The sequence below is a fragment of the Pelmatolapia mariae genome, linkage group LG16_19, assembly GCF_036321145.2.
Source record: "Pelmatolapia mariae isolate MD_Pm_ZW linkage group LG16_19, Pm_UMD_F_2, whole genome shotgun sequence".
NCBI classification, from domain to species: domain Eukaryota; kingdom Metazoa; phylum Chordata; class Actinopteri; order Cichliformes; family Cichlidae; genus Pelmatolapia; species Pelmatolapia mariae.
The window spans coordinates 29172845-29198002 of record NC_086241.1 but is presented as its reverse complement, the minus strand read 5'-3'; the positions used below and the strand labels follow the sequence as shown (position 1 = coordinate 29198002).

Sequence of the window (25158 nt, the reverse complement as noted above, 5' to 3'; positions counted from 1 at the left end):
CACAGCTGAATCAAATGGTTTGATTGCCTCTTCAGCATGCCATCAAGTTTGGCAAATGCCTGATAACAAGCCATTCATTTGATTCAGGTGTGTCGGAACAAGGATCCATCTAAAAGCTGCAGGACGGTAGCTCTCGAGGACTGGGATTGGGCACCCCTGCTTTGGATGGTTGACCCCAGGTCAAGCTTCACTACCATCTAGTCCTTGCACTGTTATACCTATCTGTGTTACTGTGTTAAGATTCCTCTGAAATCTTAACCCCCCCCCCCAAAAAAAACCCCAAAACAAAACAAATTCCTATACCCGTTTATTGAATCAATCATTCTTTTAGCAAAACCTTACATGATTTATTTACTGTTTTTATAAAACAATTAACATGTTTTGAATGTTGATGCCTAACAGTAATCACAGTTGGCAGAAGTTAAACATGGTTAGAGAGCAGATGTAACTCCTAATTGTTTGCACTTGTTGGATAATGATGTGATTGTATGCTGGTTCAGAGTGTACAGCCAGGAAGGGCTGATGTGGATGGAAACAATGTGAGAGGCAGAGGAGGAAGACTGCACATAAAAGGTGTTGGAAGAGAAGGCAAAGGAGGAGGTGGAAGGGGACGAGCAGGAGCAAACATTTCAGATGAAATTTGAGGAACTGAATCAATGATTTTTTTTAACTACTTGCAATTTCTTTGGAATTTGAAAGCAATCCCACGAGGGAGAAATGAGTTAAATGTCAACACTGTTTTCGAACTATTTTGATAGAGAAGTTAACGAATGTTAAGTAGTTTTATTAGTTGTAAAGGCTGCTCGTGCGATCTGAACACACAGTTTGGTTGCGAACACAGAAAAAGCTTTGATGTGCATATTTGCAGCATTTTGGGATTATAGCTTGAAAATTGGGCTTTGAGAAACGTGGAAAGTTTTCAGCAAATGTGTCATAGCAATGATGAAAAACTGTGAGAGAGCCCTAGAGAGCCTATTAAATATCCTAAATAGCTTAATAAGACGCTAAAAAATTTGATAGAAAGTTAGCCGCAATCATTCACTTTATCTTAAAGGAAAGATTTTAGGGGCTATCCCAGCTGTCATACGCTGTCTTTGGACTCTGGGAGAAAGCCAGAGTACCTGGACAAAACCCAGACAGGCACGGGAAGAGCAGACTCAAACCCGGGACCGCTGCACCACTGTGGTTCCTCCCAAAAGCAGAATTCAAGTAAAATATCATCTAAAATCCATATTTGCCGATTATCAAGAGGATCTGTAACCTGTAACTACTCAAATTAAGAAAAGCAGTTTTTGTTAGTAAGAAAATAAATTGTTTATCTGCCTAACGAATAGTTTCCTTCTTTTTTCTTAAAAAATACAAATAGAGAGCATCTGCCCCGGAGGCCTGTTTTAGAAGGTTGCCGTGGAACATTTAATGAAGAATCTGCAGAAGCAGCAGCGAGAGTAACACAAACTGTTGTCTTCAGTTCTGCTGCATCAAAATTCATTGTAGAGAATTTTTTAGAACAGGTTCAGCAGCACCAGTGTTCATTTCTTCATTATTATAGGCCATTATTCATTCACTAATTTACAGTATTGATTGAGCAGAAGTGAAATTGGGAATCACTCTGACCTGGTGACAGTAACAAGAAATCTTACTGTAATACATTCTTCCAAGTGTTATTGAACCATTATGGCCAACACTGTTTATTTTGTCCTCGTGGTTGTGGAGGTCTTAATGACTGAACACGGGGATGCTCCTCTGTTTGTTTTTATAAACAGCCTAGGGTTTAAGCAGTGAATACATTTTAATATTTTCAATTTAGAGCAAATGTCTTCCAAAAGAAGGCATAAAAAAGATATTTAAAAGCAAAACTGAACAGCCATAAATGGCAGATTACATATTATTGCAGTAATTTCCATGAAAGGTGTGACTCAAAGTTATGTAAAGTTTGACTATCAGCAGAGATCAGAGGGATTTCCTAAGCTAAAAAGTACGATTAAAAGGATTATAGTCACTTCTGAGAACCATGAAAAAGTGATGTGCCGGCAGACAAACAAACCTGCTGCATGCTGTGCATGCTCTGCTGCAGCAGCTGGATCTGAGCCTCTGGGCTGTGAGGGTGTGTGTGCGAGTGATCGTCTTCTGGGCGGCTGGCTCTGCTCTGCTCCTTCCTCAGGAGCTCCACTTCGTTCCTGTAGGCGTCCAGCTGCCAGCGCAGGGAGTCGTTCTCCTCCTTCAGAGAGGCCTGAGTCTGATCACACACTCCTGCGGGAGGAGAGGGGGAAGAAAGGCGGGATCCGGAAAGGTGAGGGAGGAAAGGAAGGAGATGAGAGCAGGAAAATAAGAAACAAGTGGATGAGAAAGACAAAGGCAGGAGAGAGAAAGAAACAATGGAAAGGGAAGAGAGAGACCTTGTGTTGCAAAAAAAAAAAAAAATGAACGTGAGCATCTCATTCAGGGTCCACATCAGTGATGTCCCCACAACTTTATCCTGCTTTTGTTTGTTTTTAGAATTGAAGGGTTATATGAACAGCAGATTTAATGCTGCACAGGCTGCAAAGTCTCTTGTCAGAAATTTCTTTTTAAAGGCTGGTTTAAATAAAAACTGCCTTTACACGTATTCGAGTAAAGCCAGCTTGAGCTATTCTGTTTGCTGCACAGGATTTTGTGACTTTTTATTGGTTAAACTGCCACACAAATAAACCAGCTTGTCTAAATCACATAAACTCAAAGATCCTGAGGAGCTCTTGTGAGCAGAGCACCAAATCGGGGGACCAGTGAAAAAAAAGTGTTTCTAGAATCTGGACGTCTCAAAGACAGAATTAATCTCAGAAAAAAAAACAATTTTACTTTCAGTGTTCACACTTTTGCGTGTGGCTGAGACAAAGCAAAGCACAAACAGGAGTGACAGAGAATCAGGGAAAAAAATTGGCACGTTTTCATCATCCATCATCATCTCTAGCCGGAGGCCTCAAATTCACACCTTTAGTCATTTAATGTGTGATTTGAAATGTGATATTATTACCATTTTCCTCAGTGCGCATCTTCTTGCAAGGAATTTCATCCGACTCGTCATCCGACATCTCCATCTCCTCTTCTCGTCTGATGCCCATGATCTCTTCGCTGTGGGCGTTCCTCAGCTCCTACAACATTACAGCCAGCAGAGACACAGAGCAACAGCGGTCCTCAGCTCACTCGTGAAGAAATGGGATGTCCTGTTAGCGATTACATCACACGAGTGCTGTTACAAGTGTCGTATTTGTAACAAGTTGGGGCAGAAAGGTTGTGTTTGCGGTCTAAAAAGTTTCCAAACATTCTTAGAAGTTATCTGTGTCAACTCAATGCATTCTTCTCTGTTCCATGGTTACAGACTATGCATCTGCCTTTCACCCATAGATGTACAAACAGATTGCTTTGATGCTAAAGAAAACTTTAAAAAATGACTTTAAAACAAACTCTCAGCCACCTCTGAAGTTATAAGAAGCTTCTTTTATGTACTGAAAGACTTCCAAACTTTTAGCTGGTGTAGTTTGATGCACTTCCTTTGGGCTTTAAATTCACAATAAAACCAGGATAAAAAAAACAAACCACCCAATAAAGATATACTCTAATAAATAAGAGTGTGTGTGCTTTTCCTATTTTAAGTGTGAGGCTATGTCTAGTATTCTCGATGTGTAACTCAGTCACTCACGTATCCTGTTGTTTTATTGGTTCTAAGCCTCTGAGTTTAACATGCTTTTTACAGCACAGAACAGCCAGTGTCAATTATACCACTTTGTTTTATATTATTTTATACTTTAATTATTACAACAGTGTGTTGTTGTTAACCGGCAATAATACAAATGAATGTCATTCAATAACAACTGTGGGTGAATTTAATCTGTGGCTCTCTTCCACAGCATGTGTTTGTCCTGTCCTCCTCCCCTCACCCCCAACCAGGCAGATGGTTGCCCCTCCCCCTCTAGCAGATCCAGGGTCTGCTGGAGGGGGAGGGGAGGCCATCTATCCTGTTTCCTCCTTAAAAGGGAGTTTCTCCTTCCCACTGTCGCCAAAACACTTGCTCAAAGAGGGTCGTATGGTTGTTGGGGTTTCCTCTGTTTTCTCTGTATTATTGTAGGGTCTTTACTATATTAAGTGCCTTGAATTGATTCGAATTGAATTGAATTGATTTTTTTTACCACAAAGCGTCCATTCAGATATTGGAAAGGGTTAAAGTTGGATTTTGGCTGCACTGATGCGTGGCACCATGGCTACATCCAGTTTATGGTGGCAACTCAGCCGTCACATTGTTGCAATAAAAACATTTTGCGGCCTACCTCCCAGCTCCATTGTCATCATTCCCATTGCTTTCATGAACTAATCATTCATCAAGCGAAGCACATACGCACGAGACGTAATAGATTGAGAGCCTTTTGCCTGCGTGTCGTATTATCTTTCACTTCTGCAGAAGCTGCCTGTGAATCAGATCTCTGCCATTTTCGCCCATATTCATTAGCTTTTCATTTGTGGGCTGTGATTTCACAGGCCATTTCCTAACAGAATAATATCCATCTCCACGGAGGAAAAATGTGCAGCCTGCTTCCAAACAGTTAGCAGAGACACTCCTGTTGTTGTAGAAATATGGATTCATATAGACTTACCATGAACGGTAGCCATTAAAGGAAGAACTCACAAGGGGACTGAATCTTACTATAGATGAATGAGAGCCTGTGGAATTCAATACCTCTTACCCAAAATATTAACTGTGGTGACACCAATGCCTCAGTCAAGACCCTTGTGTGTCATACAGTATTCGCTTTGGCTACCCAAAATATAAAAGACAAATGAAAGAATACAAACATGCTACCAGGATGTCTTTCATTATTCGCTTTTCAACCTGGACCAAATCACAGCATCCATCCATTCATCCATTCGCCTATCCATCCATCCGCCTATTCATCCATCCATCCGCCTATTCATCCATCCATCCGCCTATTCATCCATCCATCCATCCATTCGCCTATCCATCCATCCGCCTATTCATCCATCCATCCATCCGCCTATTCATCCATCCATCCATCCATCCGCCTATTCATCCATCCATCCATCCATCCATCCATCCATCCGCCTATTCATCCATCCATCCATCCATCCGTACATCCATCCATCCATCCATCCGCCTATTCATCCATCCATCCACCCACCTATTCATCCATCCATCCATCTTCCGTTTACCAAGTTCAGGGTTGCGGGGGACCGGAGCCTAACCTAGCTCTCACAGGGTGAGACTTGTTCAATTAGTGTTGTTTAATAAAGACAAGATGATGTAAATAAAATGGCTCTAGTTCACACTCAAATGAAAAGACAAAACAAACAAACAAAAAAGTATAATAGAAGTATTACTTTTTTTTCTGCTTTATGTATTAATGCCAGCAAAGTTTCCATATGACTGCACAAGGATCTGAAGTGTTCATCAAACCAGTGGAGTGAAAGCTTCCGACAGTGAAGTGCTTTTTATCCTTTAGGTCATTTATTGGACTTTGCTTTGTTTTCAAGCAAAAGATTTTCCACGTCACTCAGCTCCTTTTGGTGTTAGTCTTAGGTTTTATTTTAGGTCTACAACTCAAAAATAAAATATTGGCAAATGCACTGGCACTTACATGCCACCTGTCTATTCAATTTAAGTACTACAATTCACCCACTCACACACATTCATACAGTGCTTTTATCTCTATCTAAGCACATGTGCATAACATTCACACACGCTCACTTGCCGATGGATGCATCAGGGGAAACTCAGGGTTCAATATCTTGCACAGGGATACTTTGACAGATGGACAAGAGGAGCCAGGGATCCACCCACCAACCTTCTGATAGGTAGACGACCCACTCTAACACCTGAATGTGCAATCTCAAAGCTTGGAAATGTTTAGAAATCATCATTTGAAATTGTGTGCTGGAGCCAAAACACAAAAACTAACAAAAAACACCTACTCCCTTTGTGATTTGAAATAAAATACACAAATTCAAGTACATTTCACTTTTATCCTTTCTTCGATCACTTTCCATTTCTGCATTCTAAGTTTGTGTATTCAACCCCCTCACCCCCACAGAACAACAAACCCACAACCTCCACGTGCACCAACAGGCTGCTCCACATCTGAATCCTCTGTGGTGCTGCCGCGTGAACGGGTCTTCCCTCTTTTGCGTGCAGCATTCTCGTCTTCGTACTTGTTTTCTAGATTTGACTTGGGATAAATAATTGATTTGAGACTTAACCCTGGAAAGCAGTGTTGCCATAGCAGCGTCTCACACTTTCGAGGAGGCATCAGATCTTTGCTTTACATTGGGGCTGCAGGGAGAAAGGGAGGCCCGGGCGATCAAAGGCTGCTGTCTGCCCGTCTGTCTGTCTGTGAGGGCGAAGCATCCAGCAAAACAACAACCCAGACACTGAATACAACAAATCCTACGGGACTGTGTGTCAATCAGCCAGCTCTCTCCTGGGGACTCAAAAGTGACAGCAGAGAAGAAAGCAGTGAGCCAGGGTGGGAGGAGAAAACAGAAAAAAACAAACAAAGGTATACCAACCTCACACTGCTTGCGCCAAATGTCTATGTTCTTGCGCTGTGCTTTTGAGAAATGGTCCCATGCCTTTTGCCGGGTGGCAGCGGTGAAAACGGCGGTGATCTGCTCGACTTTGGGGTGAACGGGGAGGAGGAAGAGGAAGAGGAGGGAGGGTCAAGACAAAACAAGCCGTTTATGTAGCGTTGTAGCACTGACTGAGGCTCGTACAGCAGACAGAGGAGAGACCGTGGACATGCACCGACCACAAGCGGCAGGCCGCGAAGGTCTTTCGTGTTAAAGGAACAGTTTACTCCAAAACTGAAGTCTGTGACATCATTTGCTCAAGTCAACCTCCAGGAAGGGTTACGCTCTATTTGTCTTTTATATCAGCCCAAACAGCTTCCAGAGATGTTCCTCACTGCTATCAAGGGCTCAGATGAAATGCTACTATATTTCAGAAAGCAATAAGAAAAACTAATCAAAATCAACCACAATTGCCTTCATGCAAAATCTCAAATACTACTTTACTGGATTTCAATTTATACTTTTGAACTCCTGACTCAGTGAGCAGATGATGACAGGACGACTGTACTTGGAGTAAAGTGCTCCTTTAAAGAAAGACTTTTATCTGAAGAATAAATGTATAAGCATAAGAATAAATTTCAAAAAAAAAAAAAAAAAACCCATTCAAGTCTTATTATTACATGACTTTGGAGTAAATTAACAGGGAGTTATGCTTAAAGACAAAGACTGAATAAAAATCTTCTTTGCCATGAGAAAGATGAAAAACAAAATGCTCTAAATGCACTGAATTTTTATCCTCCACCTTCATGTAAGAGATTGTTGGAAACAAGAACTTGGGCATGCTAATTAAACTAAAGTGAATAACACTGATTATTTCAGTACAGCGTTCTGCTGTTACCTTGAAACACAACGTCTGCTATTGTTGCGGACCGACCAGTCCAACCACAGCAATTGCCCTCCCAAATGTCAGCTGCCTTTCCCGGCAGGACAACGTGCCAAGGAAGGAATACCTTGAGATTTTCACAACCTGGATTGGGACCTTGAGAAAAATTGCTCCAGATTCACTGGAGCTAGCCTGCTTCATGGAGGCCCTTCTCTAAAACAAGCAGAACACAAAGGTTCAGCTGCTGTAATCCTGTGCGAGCCACAGCGGGATACCCCCTGAGGTTCTGTATCACAGCCCTGATGAGTCTGAGCTGATTTGGTGATGTGATGGGAACCTACGTAGTGTTAGGCAGGTGGTTTTAATCTTCTGAGCCAAGCAGCATGAGTCTTGTACAGCTTTCCAAATAAACCTCTTTTTTTTGTTTTTTTTTAAAAATGGAAAAATCTGGAGTGCAGTTGAGCTTTATGAAAAAGTTTTTTTTTTCTTTAAAGATTATACTCAGTGAACAACAGCGCTCAGTATAAAGACTGCAAACCGCACGAACAATCCAAGGCACTCCGAGGCTTGCAATATAATGGTTAAATATTAAACGGTTTTCATCATCATACCTCAAGTCTCAGATTGCCTTTGCTTTATTTTTTACCTATTGTTTGCAAACATGTTTTTACATGAGTGATTTCAAAAGCTTGTCTTAGTCTGACGGAAGGGTAACCACATAGAAATCTAAATCCAAGGCAACTGGCTGGATGCAAAACACAAGACCAGATGGAAAATGCATGTGTCTGCTAAAAGGCGTGATCCCTTGCAGCGCCTATCAACACTGGCGTCCTGCAGGCTTTGTTTCACTTTCAGCTGAAGAAAAGTGTCTGACATGTGGATGCTTTCCACATGATATAAAAAAGCTACTATGCATGTGTCCCACTGGCAACAAATGCCGGCTCCTGGCCACATTCCTGGAGCCACTATGGGCCGAAATTACTGTCATGGCTGAGAGAACAAGTTACGATTGTGTTGGATAATTAACCCCAGTTGATGTCTCCGAGTCGTGTTTCAGTCAACTTGCAGAGCAATTAGCCACAACTGGAGTCTCTGTCATCCAGCTGTAGTGCTGGTCAATAAACATCAAGCAGTGTTTATCTTCTCTGTGCCATTTGATTCATGGGAAGCTATCCATATCTTCACACACGTGCACAAGCTAATATGCAATTTTCAGGGCTGTCTGTAAAACTGCGGGAGACTCTTAGACTGACAGCTGGAGAATGTTTTGCATGAGTCCTTGTTTCCTTGAATCTCGGAGGTGGTGAGAAAATATATATTGGCACAGCCTATACAGACAGATGCATGTCAAATAGGAAAAGCTAAACCAGAACCATTTTAAAAGAATTCATCTAAAATGTGTGTCATGTGATGAGCAGGTCTCTCTCCTGGCCAGTGCTCTGTACTTACATCTCATCACCTGCAGCTTCACTTCCCACTGGACTGACAAAGGTAACATTTATGCAGAATGGACAGTGAATTTTAGACTCCATCAGAAATGTAGACATGTCACATGTGATATTAAATGTTTAATGTTAAGGGGAAGCTATAATGGAATCAATCTGTGTGCAAGAAATTACTGGACAATTGGGGAGGATTGTCTATAACTTTGTAACATCCAATCAGAAAAGACACACTTCCATTCTGCATGAATATGCTGCCTTGCATTTTTTCTGTTGCTCTGACATTTGATTTGTGGTCAAACATTTCCAGCAACGACATAACTTTACTTTGCCAAACCTGAATGAACCTATACCAATGTCAGATTTAGCCTTTTCAGATATCACAGAAAAACTACTGACAAAAGGACAAAAACAGTAAAACTGTCCAGTTTCTCACTCACCTTATTTACAAATGAACACGAACCGTGAAATGACGCCAAATATGCCTTTTTCTGAACGTAACATCGGATTAAATGTGCATTAAGTGATATTTTTGACCCTTTGAGCTCCTAGTTTTGGTTCTGTGCATACTTCTTGCTGCTCATGTGAAATATATTACCTTTGCACACTTTATTTCACATACTTCTCTCATTGGCGATGTTTAGATTGTATCTGAGTTTTAGAAATCTTAAAAGCATTACATATTAGCAGATGATCAGCCTTAGCTATTATTAAAATAGGTTTCAATTAACACACAAGTTCACTTGGGTAACTGTTTCAGGTTAACTCCTTCTAGGAGATAGGATTCTAGGAATTAGAAGGTAAAGTTACTGTTATGTATGTTACCTGGTAAAAGTGGAGGAGTTAAAGGTTGTGTTATATACATATTTTCCTTGGGAGCTGGTGGAGACCAAAACTGAGATAAAACTAGAGCAAACGTAGTGGTCTAAATTCACCTAATGCAGCTTTAATTGCAAAGACTTAGCTAAGTGTCAGTGAATGGGTGCTATTTAACCAGGGCTGTTTCAGAGTAGCATTAGCATGCAGTAACAGAGCAGCTGTGGTTATCACTCAGTGTGTGTTGGCATTTTTTGAAGGCAGCCTGTGAAAAGGTCAGGGCGCACTCATGCTACTGACTCTGAAACCTCTGTGCGACTGACCATCTCACCACTGCACAGCGCGCCGAAGATAATGGAGCTGATGGTGAGACAGAGTGTTGTCATGGAGACTGGGCCGAGATGCTCACAGAGTAAATGACTTGCATCAAGACGGGCTTTGAAATGGATGTGGTGAAAATGGCTTCATGGTCTGCACCACTGTAATCTGCCACTGCACCACATCCTGCAGCAGTGTGAGAGACTGCAATCAGGAGTAAGCTCACACTGACGGCACACGTGGTGGCACGAGGTCAAAAGTGGATATCTATTAACTGGTTTTCACCTAAAAAAGTAGTACTGTTCAGTCTCAGGTACTTAATATACAGCACTTTAGCCAAAGTCTTATGTGTTTAAACATCCTACATGAATCGTTTGACTTAACTGATTAAACTGAAGGTGCAGTTGATTGATGGGTGTTATCCAATCATATGATTGTTTCTAGTTCATGGTTCTCTTAAAACTGGTGAAACAGGATGAAACTTGCTACCTGCAGTGTGAAGAGAAAACCACTGGTTGAACTTACCTGTACAGCTTACACTTACAACGACAAAAACTTCTCACGTGAGACGTCCTTTGTCTGGAAGTTTTGTCAGTACGTCTTTAAGTGTGTAAAATATGAAAGCGTCCTTACACTGATTTAATATAGCCAGCAGGGCATTCTTGAAGGCCTCTTTGGCACGCTCCAACTCCTCTTCATGCTGAGCTTTCTCACTCATCAGTCGTCTAACGTGGCTGTTGGCCGACTGGATCATAGAGTAGAAGTGATTGGCGGTGCGGCGGTTGACTTCGCCTCTGTCGATCCAGGTGAACAGAACGGCTATGGCCTCACTGAACTTATGATCATCTGTGGGAACAAGTTGAAAAAAGTAAGAAAGAGAGGTATGGCAGTTCTTTTTTTTCAATACCAACACCAGTGATACTTTTAAAAATGAACTGGACTGTGCTTATAAAGTGCATTTCAAACCGTACTGATTCAAAGTGACTATAAGTCACACTTAAACATCGAGTATATTCATACAGTGCTTTATTTTATACACTCTACCTCACATGCTTGGACAATTTGGAATAACAACTTAACCTAACAAGCATTTCTTTGGACTCGGGGAAGAAGCTGAAGTACCCAAACCATGGGAAGAACATGGAAACTTCACACAGGAAGCCTCCATCTAACCAGGAGATTCAAATCTTTGCTTGTGAGGCAACTGTGCTGCACAAGTGCAGCTTTCACATGATGACAAAATGTTTGTATCTGTATCTTACTGATAACTACTGTTTGTCTTATCTTCTTTAATCAGCTGTTATATGCAAGAAAATTTTGAGTTGATCTAAATCCCAACTATGACCTGAACCGCAGGGGTCCTTCAAGGTGAATAAAGCTGTGTTCTATAATTACATTTCTCATTCATTTTTCCCCATACATATTCAGTGTAGAGCGGAGTTGTAGCCCTGCACTTCAGATGGACATGCAAGTGTCCTGGAAGAATGAATGGTACAGAACTAAGGTATACTATTTCTTTCCATTTCTTTCAGCATCACGGTTCCCTGATAATGACGGCTTAACATTTGAAGTAACACCTGCAGTGCTATGAATTTCAAAACCTTACATCGCCTTGTTTTTAGATAGCTTGACCTCTGACCTTGAGGGCGAGGTCACAGAGATTTGAACTTGTATGAGATTTTTAGTAGATGCTCCTATGGTATCAATTTGAAACTCCTGCGCCAGTTCATTCTCGAGTTACTGCATTCACAAACTTGGGTGTTCACGTCGCCATCCTGCCTGCCTACATAATGGGATGCTTCTGTAGTAGATATGTGGGGTAGACGTGAGGTGCCACTCCTGAAACAAGAGCTGTGTCAAGACTCAGGCTCAACACTTTATCAGTCTCAACACAGACGCTCCAAGCACTTCCCTGTCATCAATAGTCATATCCTAACTGCTTTTAATTCCTTGATGACAAAGCCCAACTTGACAGCTCTAGGTGACGGCTGAGGGATATTCTCCTGAAGGCGAGAACTCCCGACCAAAGTCACTTTTGATAGTCAGATGTTTTTTTTACATTTTTTTACATTTTTAATTTACTAAAATCTCTCTGGACTCCAAGTCTCTCCCCCAGCACGCCGTGTCTTGGTACATCACACCAAATGGTGACTGAAGAGTATGATGTGAAAGCCGTTTCATGGGACCTTTAACATTCACTCAGCCTAAATAAACAATGGAGCAGTTACTGGGGACTAAAATCCTCCTCTGGAGGCCTTCACTGTTCACGGGTCTGTGAGCCACGTCACAGCCGCTGAACACAAAATGCATTTTTGATTTTCAACTTTTTCAAGCACAACCTTAAGCAGCGTTCGGTCTCAGTCACAAAAACTGCGGCGTCTCGGCGGGCTTCCGTCGAGTGCATTCTCTTCCATTTGAATAATAATTGAATGGTGCCACGGAGCCGCGGACGACGGCAGAAGAGAGTGAATTAGAGAGCATTTAATGAGCTCAATACCCAGTGCAACACAACCTGTAAGAAGACACTTTCCCCCACTCTGATAAAGCCCCATTCATACACAGCAGCAGATTACAGTCACATTACAGCGAGCACAATGAAGCGCTGCTGAACAGGGACGAGCGGGGGAATAATGGAAATTTATTTCCCCTGCTGTTTGAGGTGAAGAATGAATTGAAAAGGGTTATTCAGAGAGAAAACATGCTTGTTTATGTTAGGTATTAGAGGATGGATGGGAACACTACACTGAGGCTGAGGTTTGGGTTTTGTAGATAAACTGGAGATTCTGGAGCAAACAGAAGCAACATGCTGCTGGTTTTCCAGAGAGATAGGACAGAGACACAGATAAATACAGAAAATGGCAGACATAGAAAAGGCAGAAAGGAATCCTCTTTAAAAAGTGCTATTATTTATTTTTAATATAATAAATCCCTGATCACTGTAAAGCTGATTTTGGAAGACAGAGTTTTGATGCTTCATTTGATAACAATGCACTTGCAACTGGACTGCTGCTATGTGTCTTCATATCTAAGGACCAAGTTTGCTTGAAACGAACCAAATGCGAGAGCTTGTGATTCTTTTTCTTTTGGGATTGCTGTTGTCACGCCTTAGTGATAATCTGCTGGCATTTGAACATGGCCTCTTCATGTCTCATCCTTGTCATGTCACAACACTTACATATGACTTCAACAGATTAACTGATAGGATCGTGTTTGTTTGTGATTTACTAAAAGTTCCTAAAAGATCTGATTATTTTCTGTATAATTCTTTATATTCAATTCCTTTCTGTTCCATATTTCAGCACCAACACTAACCTATAAACATCATAAAAAACACAAAAGGCAGTTTGCACAGAGCTCTATCTGGAACGTCTCTCATTCGCTTTGCAAACATACAATGAAAACTTGGATGGATGAACAGATGGATGCAGTGTTAGATGTAAAAAAAAAAAAAAAAACACCTTGATGGTACAGTCTGTTGTGTGAAGAAGAAAACTTCCGTGACAGGTCCAACATTGAGACTTACCTTTAATGACTATCTGAGATAGATGTAAAAATGGGTTCAGAACAGCAACTCAAACTTGGATCAATAAAGCAGGTTTAGAAAGAACAGATATGTCTGTCTGTACCTTATAACACCGACTATGTGCATCAGTTTGAGTCATTCATATCATCTGGATCTATTGTTGCACTAAGCAAGAACCATCAGGCCTTTTAACAGTTCCCATGGAAATAAGATATATCTGATTCCCACTGATGGTGGTAATGTGTTTCTCAGCAACACTTTATTGGCACAAAGGTCACAGTACCACATGAGGTGATGTTATTATTTCTTTTTGTGTGGGAGTTATTACAGTCAAGATTTTGACTTTCTTTTCTTTCATGCTTTATTTAAATGATGTGTGCAGTGGATCTGACCGCACATTAAAGACGGGTTTAGGTCGAAACATGGAAAATATAACAATAACACTAGATGGTAATGTTTAGTTTGCCTGCTCAGTCTGAGACAACATGAAGGTCATCACAATGCATGAAGGCAATAACAGTAATAAGTAGTGCGCTGGATCTGAATGTGATTAAATTGCACTAAATTGCAAGTGATTTCAGCGCCGCTGTGTTTTTATAAACAGAGAACATTTACAGCCTTTTACTGTAAATATGCAACACTTTCAATCACTGGAGACAAGAATCAGCCACAGCAGAGTGGAGGCAACACGGAGGAGGTGGAAGAGGAGGAGGAGGAGGAGGAGGAGAGTGACCTTCACAGCAAACACCCCTCATTCCTCACTTCTCACTTATCAAAACCACTGCCAACTCAGTCCCACACTTCATCCTCTCCCATCAATTCTCCTCACGTGCAGAAGGAGCAGGTGGAGGCAGGTTTGCAGCAGTACAGAAAGAAAGGGAGTGGTCCAGGGTATTAATCCCATTACACAGTAGATAAATGGGGGCTTGAAAAACGTAACTCCTGTAGTAAAACTGGGCTGATTTTAAAAGAGAAGCATAACGAGGACTTTACCTTTCTTTCAAATGTCACCTGAATTATTCATTGTCGCGATTCGTTCTTTTATGGAGCACATTTCTACTCAGGTTTAAAACAGCTTGGGAAAAAATACTTGGTGTCAAGCATGGAAAACATCTGAGATCAAACCAAGGATTGCTAAATTTTACTCAAACACAACATCTGAACTGCATTCTCACCACATTTTCTGTTAATATAACAATAAATATTATATATACGGATTGGTGCTGCAGCTGCAATGATGCAGACGCTATTCCGGTACATTGTGGTGAAGAGAGAGCTGAGTCTAAAAGCGAAGCTCTCAATTTAGTGGTTGATCTACGTCCCTACCCTCACCTATGGCCAAGAGCTGTGGGTAATGACCGGAAGGAGCCCCCGGAGCAGACCCAGGACACGCTGGAGAGATTATATCTCTCGGCTGGCCTGGGAATGTCTTGGTGTACCCCGGAAAAGCTGGAGGAGGTGGCTGGGGAGAGGGGCATCTGGGCTTCTCTGCTTAGGTTGCTGCCCCTATGACCCGGCCCCGGATAAGCGTGATAAGATGGATGGATGGATGGAAGGATATTCTCATTACATTGTACCACACTGGGTATGCACTCAGTGTGATTCTTCAACATGCAGGGTTTGCCAGTTGAGGAAAAATAACAAAGGAAACTTCAGCATGTGTCAGAGGTTTTGGATTGTTGCTTTGGTTATTTCTTGTTTTATATAGTAATCTATCTTTCTGTTTGTTGCTGCCAGCTTTACTTCATTTTACCCACAATTTACCTGCAGTCACACATTTTTATACTTTCATTTTACCTTTCTTCTTTGGTGTCACTTTTTTGCCCCAATGGCCTAGAAAAAAAATCAAAGTTTGGATGAAAATGGACCTTTTCTCAACATTAGCCACATGCTACAAGTCAAATGCCCATCAACTTCCTGTGAGAGTGATAAGACCAGGAAAGCACATTTGCATTCATTGTAACCAGGTGTTGTGTACTATATGTTTAAGCTAGTCCAGTTTGTTTTTTTTTACCGAGTAATGCTAACAGCATGGCTCAATCCAAGTAACTTTGTGTCTGTGATAAATTTGGTGATCATCTGACTTCTACTCCAGTCACCAGGGCACACATACAGACACACACACTTCATCTATGACAGCTGGGATGGTCCTGCGACTTCGAAATGGTCAGCAAAATGAATTGATGGATATCTTATTATACAACTTGGAAAAAAAGACAAATACTGCAGCATCACAGGTACTTTAGATAATGTTACCATCCAAAGTATGTTTGTTAAACATCAACATCAGTATTTAGCTCAAAGCTTCATATTGTGTTGCTGCTGCCATAAAAAAACAGCTTAGAGTCTGACAATTATAAGAGGTTGCGTTTTTGCTGTACAAGAGGTCAGAGAAGTCAAACATCTTCTTTCTTCCTTTCCAGAGGCTAAGTGGTGTTTCAGCCTGAACACAGGGCCTAAAACGATGTATTTATGACTCGATTACATCTGTAAACGAATTCCAGAATCCTACAATGGCTTACTTAATAATGCATATCTTACTGGATTATAGCTGCTAGAAGCAAAAAAAGAAGAAATAAGCAGGAAGCTACTGAAGGCAATGAGAAAGGTAAAGACATATAAAAATTGCAACTGTTTTGTTTTATTTTGCACTGTTGAGAACTCTGGTAAGGCTTTTATTTAGCAGTTTTTGCTCCATCTCAATCGTGTTTGTCTCATTTACTGTTCACTGTGTTTGTACTGATGACTGAATGCGGAGAGCTCACAGTCTGTGCAGACATCTTTGATAAACACTTGGAAATCTAATAACTAAAATCCCACTTCTCCAGTTGCTTTTATTTCTCTCCCTTAAAAAAAAAAAAATCTGATACTCTGTTGTCACAAAACCTATTTCTTATGTCACTCCAGAGCTCTCTGAGAACTGCTGAGTAATAACTGCAGTTTTTACAACAACACACAAAACACTGCTGTAAAACAAAAAATCCCTATACAGGCTGATGCAAACATGGCTTCTTGGACAGTCTTTGAGTGTTTCCCCTGTGTTTGCACACTGTTTGCCTGCATTATACTGTTGCCATCAAACACAGTTGTTTATCAGTGGCTACAAATGGGGGGATGAAGAATATCAATAATTGTGCAGCTTCCTGGACAATTAATTCATGCATGTTATTGGGTATCACAGCAAGTGACCTAAGCAGGAGATTATACACACACGCACACACAGAGCAACAGATGTGTTGCCAATCAAATTAAAAGCGTTGTTATCTGTGACCTACAAATCCGCTTTGAAAAGTCGTACATGGCTTTGGACTAATATATTTACTACAAGGGATTTTATTTACTCTCTGTATCCATGACAACAGCTGCAGATTTTGTTCGTGCTTCTGAAACACATCAGTGACCACCTGACCCAAACCACAAAAAACTTGAACAGATTCGGTCCAACCCTGTCACATTAGTGATCAAGCTCATGGTTGTGCTGGCCTCTGCAGTCTTTGGGTTCCTGCCCTTGCCAGCACACCAAAAATGAATTTGGATACAGCCTTTAAAGGAGGAGCAGGGGTTGTTTTTCTGTGTGCATGTGTGTGAGATTTGCCCTTTAGAAGCATCAAGGGTATCAGCTGACTCATCACCTGATATGAGTTAGCAATGAGATCAGTTGATCTGCTAGGTTTGTGGCACAGTAAACTTGTCGCATAGTGATGAGAAATTACTTTCTCAATGCAAAGCTAATTGACACTTTCTCTGCAAACTCGTTGCCAATGCTCACCTTTTAGTCTGTCTGCTAACAGTGCTACCTCGTGTTCAGAGTAGTGCACAATCGGAGGGGGAGATGGTGGCCGCAGTCTGTCTTCGTGGATCTTGCGGCGGTGTCTTTCCTCTCTGGCCAGTAAGCGCTGTTTACACTCCCACTCATAAAGGTCATCTCTGGCCTGGGCAAAGTCTACATGGATCTTCCCAGAGTCCTTTTTATCAGTGCTGGATCCGATACGCATCCGATACCCTGAAGGGGAGAAGGTGATACCATTATATTTAGGCATTTTCTACAACAGGTAGAGGCATGTCATTAGATTTGATCTGCCAGGCAGAAAATCATTAGGGTGAAACATGAAGATGATGAAGAATTATGAAAAATACAGTTCCTTAAATATCCACCTTAGACTGGGCCTAAAAATAAGCTCTTCTCACCCTCTCTTATAATATCTATCTTAACAGTAGAAGTAGAAACAATCCACAAAATCAATTGTGGTATCTATACTACTTTTCTTCTTTATGACAACTACTTGAAGGTGAATTTTATATAACTAAGCAATGAAAAATGATAATAAAGCTGAAAGTTATGCTTAACAAGAGAGCGGTCAACTTAATAGATAATGATAGCTAGGTGCTACATCATCTTGTTTAGCATGCAGCTGTACTAAAACACACACTAGCAGATCTGCTGTTATGCTGGGTACATTTTGTTAAAAGCACTATTTTTTTAGCTAGCATTTCATTAGCCTTTCACTCCAGACTATGGATACACCAAGCAAACCAAGCTACTCAGCCAAAGCTAGCATTAACAGATAACTAGCCAACTACCTTTTTATCCCAATATGGCCCGCTTCGTAAAAATCAAAACAACAACAACAACAAAAACAACCAAAAAACAAACCAAGACAAACAAATGAAAACAATATCCCAACTGCAAACTTGAGGTATTGTATTTCCCAAGAAAAGTGCTCACCTGACAGGTAAATAGCCTTGTCTACCATGAACTCCTCACTGAAGCGGATGTGGCAGAAGTTCTTCTTGCTCTTTCGGATGGCGGTGATCTCCCCACATTGGTCAAACACTTCCCTGATGATTTCCTCTGTGGCGTTCTCTGGCAAACCCCCCACAAATACTGTCTTACAGCCGGGAGGGCGCTCCCGTGTCGACGGAGGAGGAAGGTCTGAGGCACAATAAAAGGACCGGTTACATGATTATATGGCCACATCATCCACAGCTCTCCTGCTACACTGCAGTTTAAAGAGGAAAACTATTGACTTTTATGTCAAGTTTGAGCAATTAAAAGAAAAAAAACATTTAAATAATAACATCTAATATTAAAATATATTCCATCTCACATTTAAGCTAATTACCTAAGTTACAGCCTGTAAAGTCTCACCACTAGATATGAGCAGATTGCAGTCAACAGAATTCTGTTTTTTAACCACTTCAAATTCTACTACATAATTCTAACTATGGTGGCTGCTGTAGGACAAACAACTCTGGTTGCCTTTCATCTGTAGTTTAGTGTAGGCTTTCAGCCTGCTGTTTACCTCAGCTGTCAATACGTGTCAATGCATATTTTTTCTGGATACAGTGATACTGAGGTGAGTTGTTGAGGATATCCTAAACTTTTCTGTTGGTAAGCTCTGCTGTTTTTGACAGTGTTAACTGCTGTCAGTCGGCATTAGTGAAAGTCGAGCTAACGTTATTGGACTTGGATACTTAGCGAATAAACTCTCATATGGTCTGAGAATGTAATCAAACTGTTTATGAGAGGGAAAGCGTCATTTCTTTGGACACTCGAGTGTAACATTAGCTGGCAAAGTGTTATAAACAGCTGTTGTTGTTTAGCCAGCTCATTATTATCATTATATAAAAGATGGAGCTTGAGATGCGGAGGAAGAGAATTCAAAAATGCTGGTTGCACTGCGTCTTTCACGTTTTTGCTTCTTTGTTGAAGGAGACAACTTCTGGACTTTTTTCTATTAAATAAGTATATAAACATTACTGACTGTACCTTTAAGCTAATCAGTTTACTTTTACTAGCCTGATATTGCTGTCTACCTTTACTGCAAAAGTCACACCCCTATAAGGTTTCAAGTAAAGTTTATCGGTTCTACATTAAAGTACAGTCTTACTAGGGTTCTGAGGGAAGAGAGTGCAGCTCTTGCAGTGGATGATCTCCTTGATGACGGGCATGTCGGGGGGAACGGGTGGAGGGGGGACCAGGCTGATTCCTGCTATCATGGGGTTTATGGGTGCAATGAGTCCCAGCCCAGGGTCGAATCTCTGGATACACAGAGAATCTGCATGACAGAATAACAACAGATTACACAACTTACACAGTCTGTGGACTTTTATACACAAAAACCATAATATTTTTCATACTTTCTTCTCCAGTACGTAAAGAATGATATAGTCTGATTTCAGTCATGCTAGCACCATGTCTCTAGGGATGGTGTGTCTGCTGGTTGGTGAGAGATATAACATCTATCCAATGAATGGAATGATGTAATGTTTTGTAAAGACATTCACGGTGAGCAGAGGTTAAATTCAGTGACTTGTTCTACCATCATCACAACGTTTACATTTGTGGCTGTGAAAGACACATTTCAGCAACTTTTGTTAGCAATCCTCCCCAGAGGAAATTCTCTGTCACTGTGATTGGCAAATAGCAAAAATATTTTCCTATTTAGACCATCCAAGGTCTAAATGGGAAAATATTGAAAAGTCTAAATGTGTGAAGAAGACACATTTGACTTCATATTATTGTGCTTTATTTTTAAATATCACTGTTATTATTATGAATATATGGGTATTGTGATGCCGCTGTTGTACATTTGCAATGCTTCACTTACACCTCAGTGACTGCCTCACAAGTTGGTCCTGAACTGGAGTTTCCACATGAATAAATTCCCTTTTCAAACGCTCATAGTTACCATCATTCAGAGGAATGGTTTATTCAGTACCAAGAGTTGGTATATTTAAGGGCCTTTATTAAACCAGTGGATGGTTTATTTATAGAGAAACAGGGCATATTTATAGAGGAAAGTGAGCTAAATTGGCCATTTTTGTGAGAGGAGAAAAAAAATGCATTATTGGGTTATAATTGCACTTTAACATTTTTAAATCCTGTTGAAGAACCATAAAAACTGTTATTGTTGAGGTTTCTGTGTAGGTTCTTAGTTATCCAGGTCATGTGTGACTGTTGCTTTCTTTCCAAGCTCCTTTGACTATTGTTGAATTCATTAGGACTCTGGGACTTAGATGGCTGGAAGGTTGTTACCTTTAAAACCCGATTAGTGGTCATAACAAGAGCTCGTATATACAACTGGTTGTCAACCGCATATGCAGAAGAGAAAAGGAAATTAGTTAAAAAAGAAAAAGGGAGTATAAACGATCACTCCCTAGATAAGAGATAAAAGAAAAACTGGGGACTGGATCCTTGGAAAAGGACAAGAAAATATCACCTCGAGTGTACTAATGGGAAAAGCGCAAGGGAGGAGAGGAGAGAGAGAGGGAAGAAGAAAATCTCTGTTCTCTAGGACAAAGAGAAAGTGAGGAAGAAGGGGGAAGATAAACAGTGAGAGGACAGAGGCGACAGGAGCAATGCTTCAGCTGTCTGGGTGAAAATAGAACAGGCAGGTTGGAGGAGGGCGGAGCAGCATTGCATGTTCCTATCTTCAACGCTGCAATAACAAGGGAGCGGGAGGAACAAACCGTCAGCAGAAAATCACCCCCACCACCCCACCGCTGCCCACACAGCCACAACACCACAGAAAATAAAGTGATTCAGATTACAGGCGAGGGAAGCTGTCACACTAGGAAAGGACAAACGTCCCTTACAGAAATTCAATAAAAAATAAATGTTTCTTTTTTTCCTGCTTTGTACAGAGGATTGATAGAATGCACCAGTGATTTAGTGTGAAAGCTTTTACTCCTGCCGGTCTGAACATTCAGCACACTGCAAGCCTTCGTTGGAAACAATCAGCAGCTCACAGGAAGCACAGGAAGTGAGGCGCTTCAGTTAGCTTGGGATAAAGGGAAAAATATAAAATTACCAATGGTATTCTCAAACCGTTCACATTTCTTTCCTCATAGGCATTGCAAATCTCTTAAAACAAATGTGCCAAAACGTGTGGTTCCTGAAATGAGTCCGGTTCTAAAAGCATCTCGCTCCCAAGAGATGGATGCCAGGTGACCATACCCAGCTGCTATTTGAGATTTCACCTCTGCTAGTTTTTTTTTTTTTTTTTTTTTTGAGACAATAAATACTTTAATAGCATAGCTTTTTTTTTTTTTTTTTAATTGTACAATGTACTAAAATACAGCGCAGATCTTAAGCAGACCCAACAAAAATGTACAGTTATAGGTGTTGAGGAACGAAGCAGCCATCAATCAAAGAAGAAAGGAAAGGCACAGTAATAGAAGTATCCAGCAGCATACAATTATCTTAATGTCCTTCCTTATAAAGTAAGATATAACTAAATTAAATTATTATTATTTTCACCTCTGCTAGTTGAGAGCTTACCTGTGGTTAATTGCACCCAGCCAAAAGTTATGCTTTTGACAAGTCATTTTCATAAGTTAGTTGTAGTACTTTATTTGTATATGTGGCACATCTGCTGGCATTTATGGCAGCAATGAAGCTACTCCATTTTCGTCCTTCCTTACAGTAGCCAACTTATTTGCATGTTAGTCAACACTATTTATTACATATCTGCCTCTTTGCATCTATACCATACATGAAGGCAACTACTTCAGTTTGCAAGTGTTAGCCGATAACTTTACACTCCACCGGCTCGTCACTTCTGGCTCCAAATGACCAAGATGACAGAGGATTGATTAGATGCTAAAATGTTAGATGATATATATTCATCAAATATTTTGTGCCTCTCAGATAAGGTAAGTGATGCTCTTATTCATTTGTTTTAGATTGTTTTTCTTTCCTTTCACAAGTAGATAAAGGTCTTTTGATGAATTTCAATTAAAAAATTTTATATAGCACCAAATCACAACAACAGTCAAGATAAGAACCAGGCTCAGAGAGGGGCGCACGTCTGCCAGGACCGGTTGGAGGTGAGGGGAGGAAGACTGGATGAAATACACAGTGTGGAGAGAGATTAATAATGATTAAATGCAGAGAGGTGAATAAACAAATAGTGAGTGAAATGAGGTGAGTGAAGAAGTGCATCAAAGGAAATCACCAGCAGCCTAGGCCTACTGCAATCTGACTAAGAGACAGCTCATGGTCACTTGATCCAGCCCGAACTACGAGCTGTAGCAAAAAGGAAAGTTTTACACCTAATCTTAAAAGTAGAGAGAGTGTCTGTCTCCCAAATGCAGGTTGAAATATCTTGTTATAGGGCCATCAGCCTGCAGCAGATATTCATGAGGATGGGTGTGTTACATAAGGAACTGACAAAGATTCAGACTTTGGAAGGATGAGGACAGTTTTGGAGAGCATTCCAGAAGATGAATACTACTCCTTAGATTTTGTCAGTCCCCACACTGCCGAGCTCAAGCTGAGATTTGCACAAAGGGAGTGATGTGGCCTGGTGCTTCACATCCTTCAATAAATAATACATTTGATTGATTATTAGATAAACCCTTCACGTGAAAGCCTCATAAAAGCATTTCTTGGAGAAAAATGGCCTTTATGCTGGTAATCTTTGGTCAGCACAATACTAATAATTCCAGACATATACTAATTTGTACTCAGCATTAGATCACACCGAGTGCTGCAGGGTAAAACACATTTTGTTTAGCAAAGAGAAAAATGCTTCATGTACTCTTTATTACACATCTTGAGGCTTATAAAAAGAAAAAAACACTTGAGAGATAATCCTCCATTAATCTGACCACATAGAGCCAAGATGCATTCAGAGATTCTTCAGGTCTTAGGAAAACTCATTAAAACGGCATCTGCGATACCCTCGACAGGTAAATTACACATCTCCTTGCCACACATTCATCATAATCACAAAAGGCTGGTTTTGTTCATAGCTTTTCCTCCAGGAGCCAAAGTGATTCAAGCCAGGTTCATTTCTCTGGCTGAGAGCTCTGCTGCGACTGCCAGACTCAGAAACAGAGGAAGGAATATAAGGAAGAAAAACACACACACACACACACACACACACACACACACACACACACACACACACACACACACACACACACACACACACACACACACACACAGGAGTAACTGAAAAAAAATTAAAACTAGAGCCATGAAATAAAAAGACGGGCTCTGACAGTAGAAAAACAGTGATCGTGCCTCTAATTGTGCTTATTTTGTACTATACACTGGAACCACTGACAGAAACGCGTAGCATTGACCGTGCTGCGAAACATCTGGCTGTGATTAACATCAAGGTGAGAGCTCATCAGTCACGACACACCCATACAATGAAAAGTGAGCATTTAAATGTATCCTAATTGTAATCTTAACATAAATCACACTGGAGCTCTGACCTACATGGCCTCGTTTTTAGCCCTTAACAAATGGGTCCAGGTTTCACACATGTTTCCAATACTTTACAATATCATAACAAATGACTCTGCATATTAGTTCAAAGTGTTGGTACTTGTAATAAACTTAAATATATATACTTTTTAGATTCTGGACTTTTTTAACTGCATTACATCTGTGCAATAGCTAGGGTTAGCAGGATTAACATTAAAGTTCCCTTCTTATAACACAGAAGGACAGAAGCTGCAGTTAGGAAAGTTTACCTGCTTTATTTTTAGTCTTGAAGATTGGCCCTTGCACCTTTTGCTTAATGTTGCATTGTGACACTGTGGGCATATAAGGAGACGAGACGACGAGAGGGCATCAGGTTCTTACAGGATTCTGTTTATTTTGTACAGATAACGCAAGGTGTGAAATGATGGAGCATCAATGGCCATTTACTTTTGTTTCTGGCATTGCTTCTGTTGATTCTCACTGTAAACCGGCTCAAGTTAAGTCCAAACTAACTTTTCCTTTTTCCATCAACAAATGAAAAATAATTCTTGGTTTAAGCTGCTCAAATACACAGCAGGAGATTTGGTACACCCACCAACTGCACTGGGGCCCAAAAATCTTTAAGTCTTCTCTAAATTCATCAGGTCCACTTATGTGATGTCACAGGCTCCGTGTGCTTTGTCCTGCAGTGGTCTTTTTATATAGGGACACCACATTTTCATTACCTAAAGATCTCAGTGTTAGGGTCAAACAAACAACCTGCAAAAATCCAAACTACTATCAAGAAATCACCAAAGCAGACTGAGAGAACACAGATGAAACATACACACCAAAGAGAGATAAAAGGGCACAAGATGAACTGAAATGAGGCAGAGATGTGGGTGGGAAAAAGAACAAAGGAGAGCCACATGAGGAACTAAACTTCACAATAAAACACAAAGTAAACTCAGATCCACACAGACATACTATTTTATTACTTTAAATAAAGTCTCTGAATACTATCAGCACCACTTTAAAAAAATTAATAACTGTCTCCTAGAAACATATGAAAGCAGAAACACATGTTTCTGTGGTTTGACCCTTCAAAAGACACATCTGATCCACTCGTCCGTCTTTTTTTTCTGTCAGCCTTTCATTACCTAAACGTTCCCTCCCTCCCTGTAGTTTAACAAGGGAAGAGAGCTGCAGATGTTGCCAGAGGTGTAGTCTCATCACATCATCAGAGCGAAAGAGCATGTCATCATTTTAATATTTCCACTCGGATCCAGAGGAATTTGGTTGCTACGATGCTGTTTGTCCCTCCCTACAACAGCTCCTCTCTCCTCATTGTGGCTTCACTAAGTTAAATCCATGCATTCAATTATTCTGGACTTAACACACACACACAACCAACTACTCAACA

At 40.7% G+C, this 25158-nt stretch overlaps 1 protein-coding gene across 5 annotated transcripts in view; it reads right to left on the bottom strand.

Moving 5' to 3' along the window:
• Positions 1-25158, bottom strand: part of enox1 (ecto-NOX disulfide-thiol exchanger 1) — a 125860-nt gene that overhangs the window by 18723 nt on the left and 81979 nt on the right. For all 5 annotated transcript variants that reach the window (XM_063500286.1, XM_063500287.1, XM_063500285.1 and 2 more), the window contains 7 exons: positions 19426-19593; positions 18261-18467; positions 17304-17537; positions 10645-10857; positions 6553-6659; positions 3011-3128; positions 2045-2250 (listed from right to left, as the gene is read on the bottom strand). In XM_063500286.1, the coding sequence (XP_063356356.1) occupies positions 2045-2250; positions 3011-3128; positions 6553-6659; positions 10645-10857; positions 17304-17537; positions 18261-18467; positions 19426-19593 (1253 nt within the window). The remainder of the gene's footprint in view (positions 1-2044; positions 2251-3010; positions 3129-6552; positions 6660-10644; positions 10858-17303; positions 17538-18260; positions 18468-19425; positions 19594-25158) is intronic.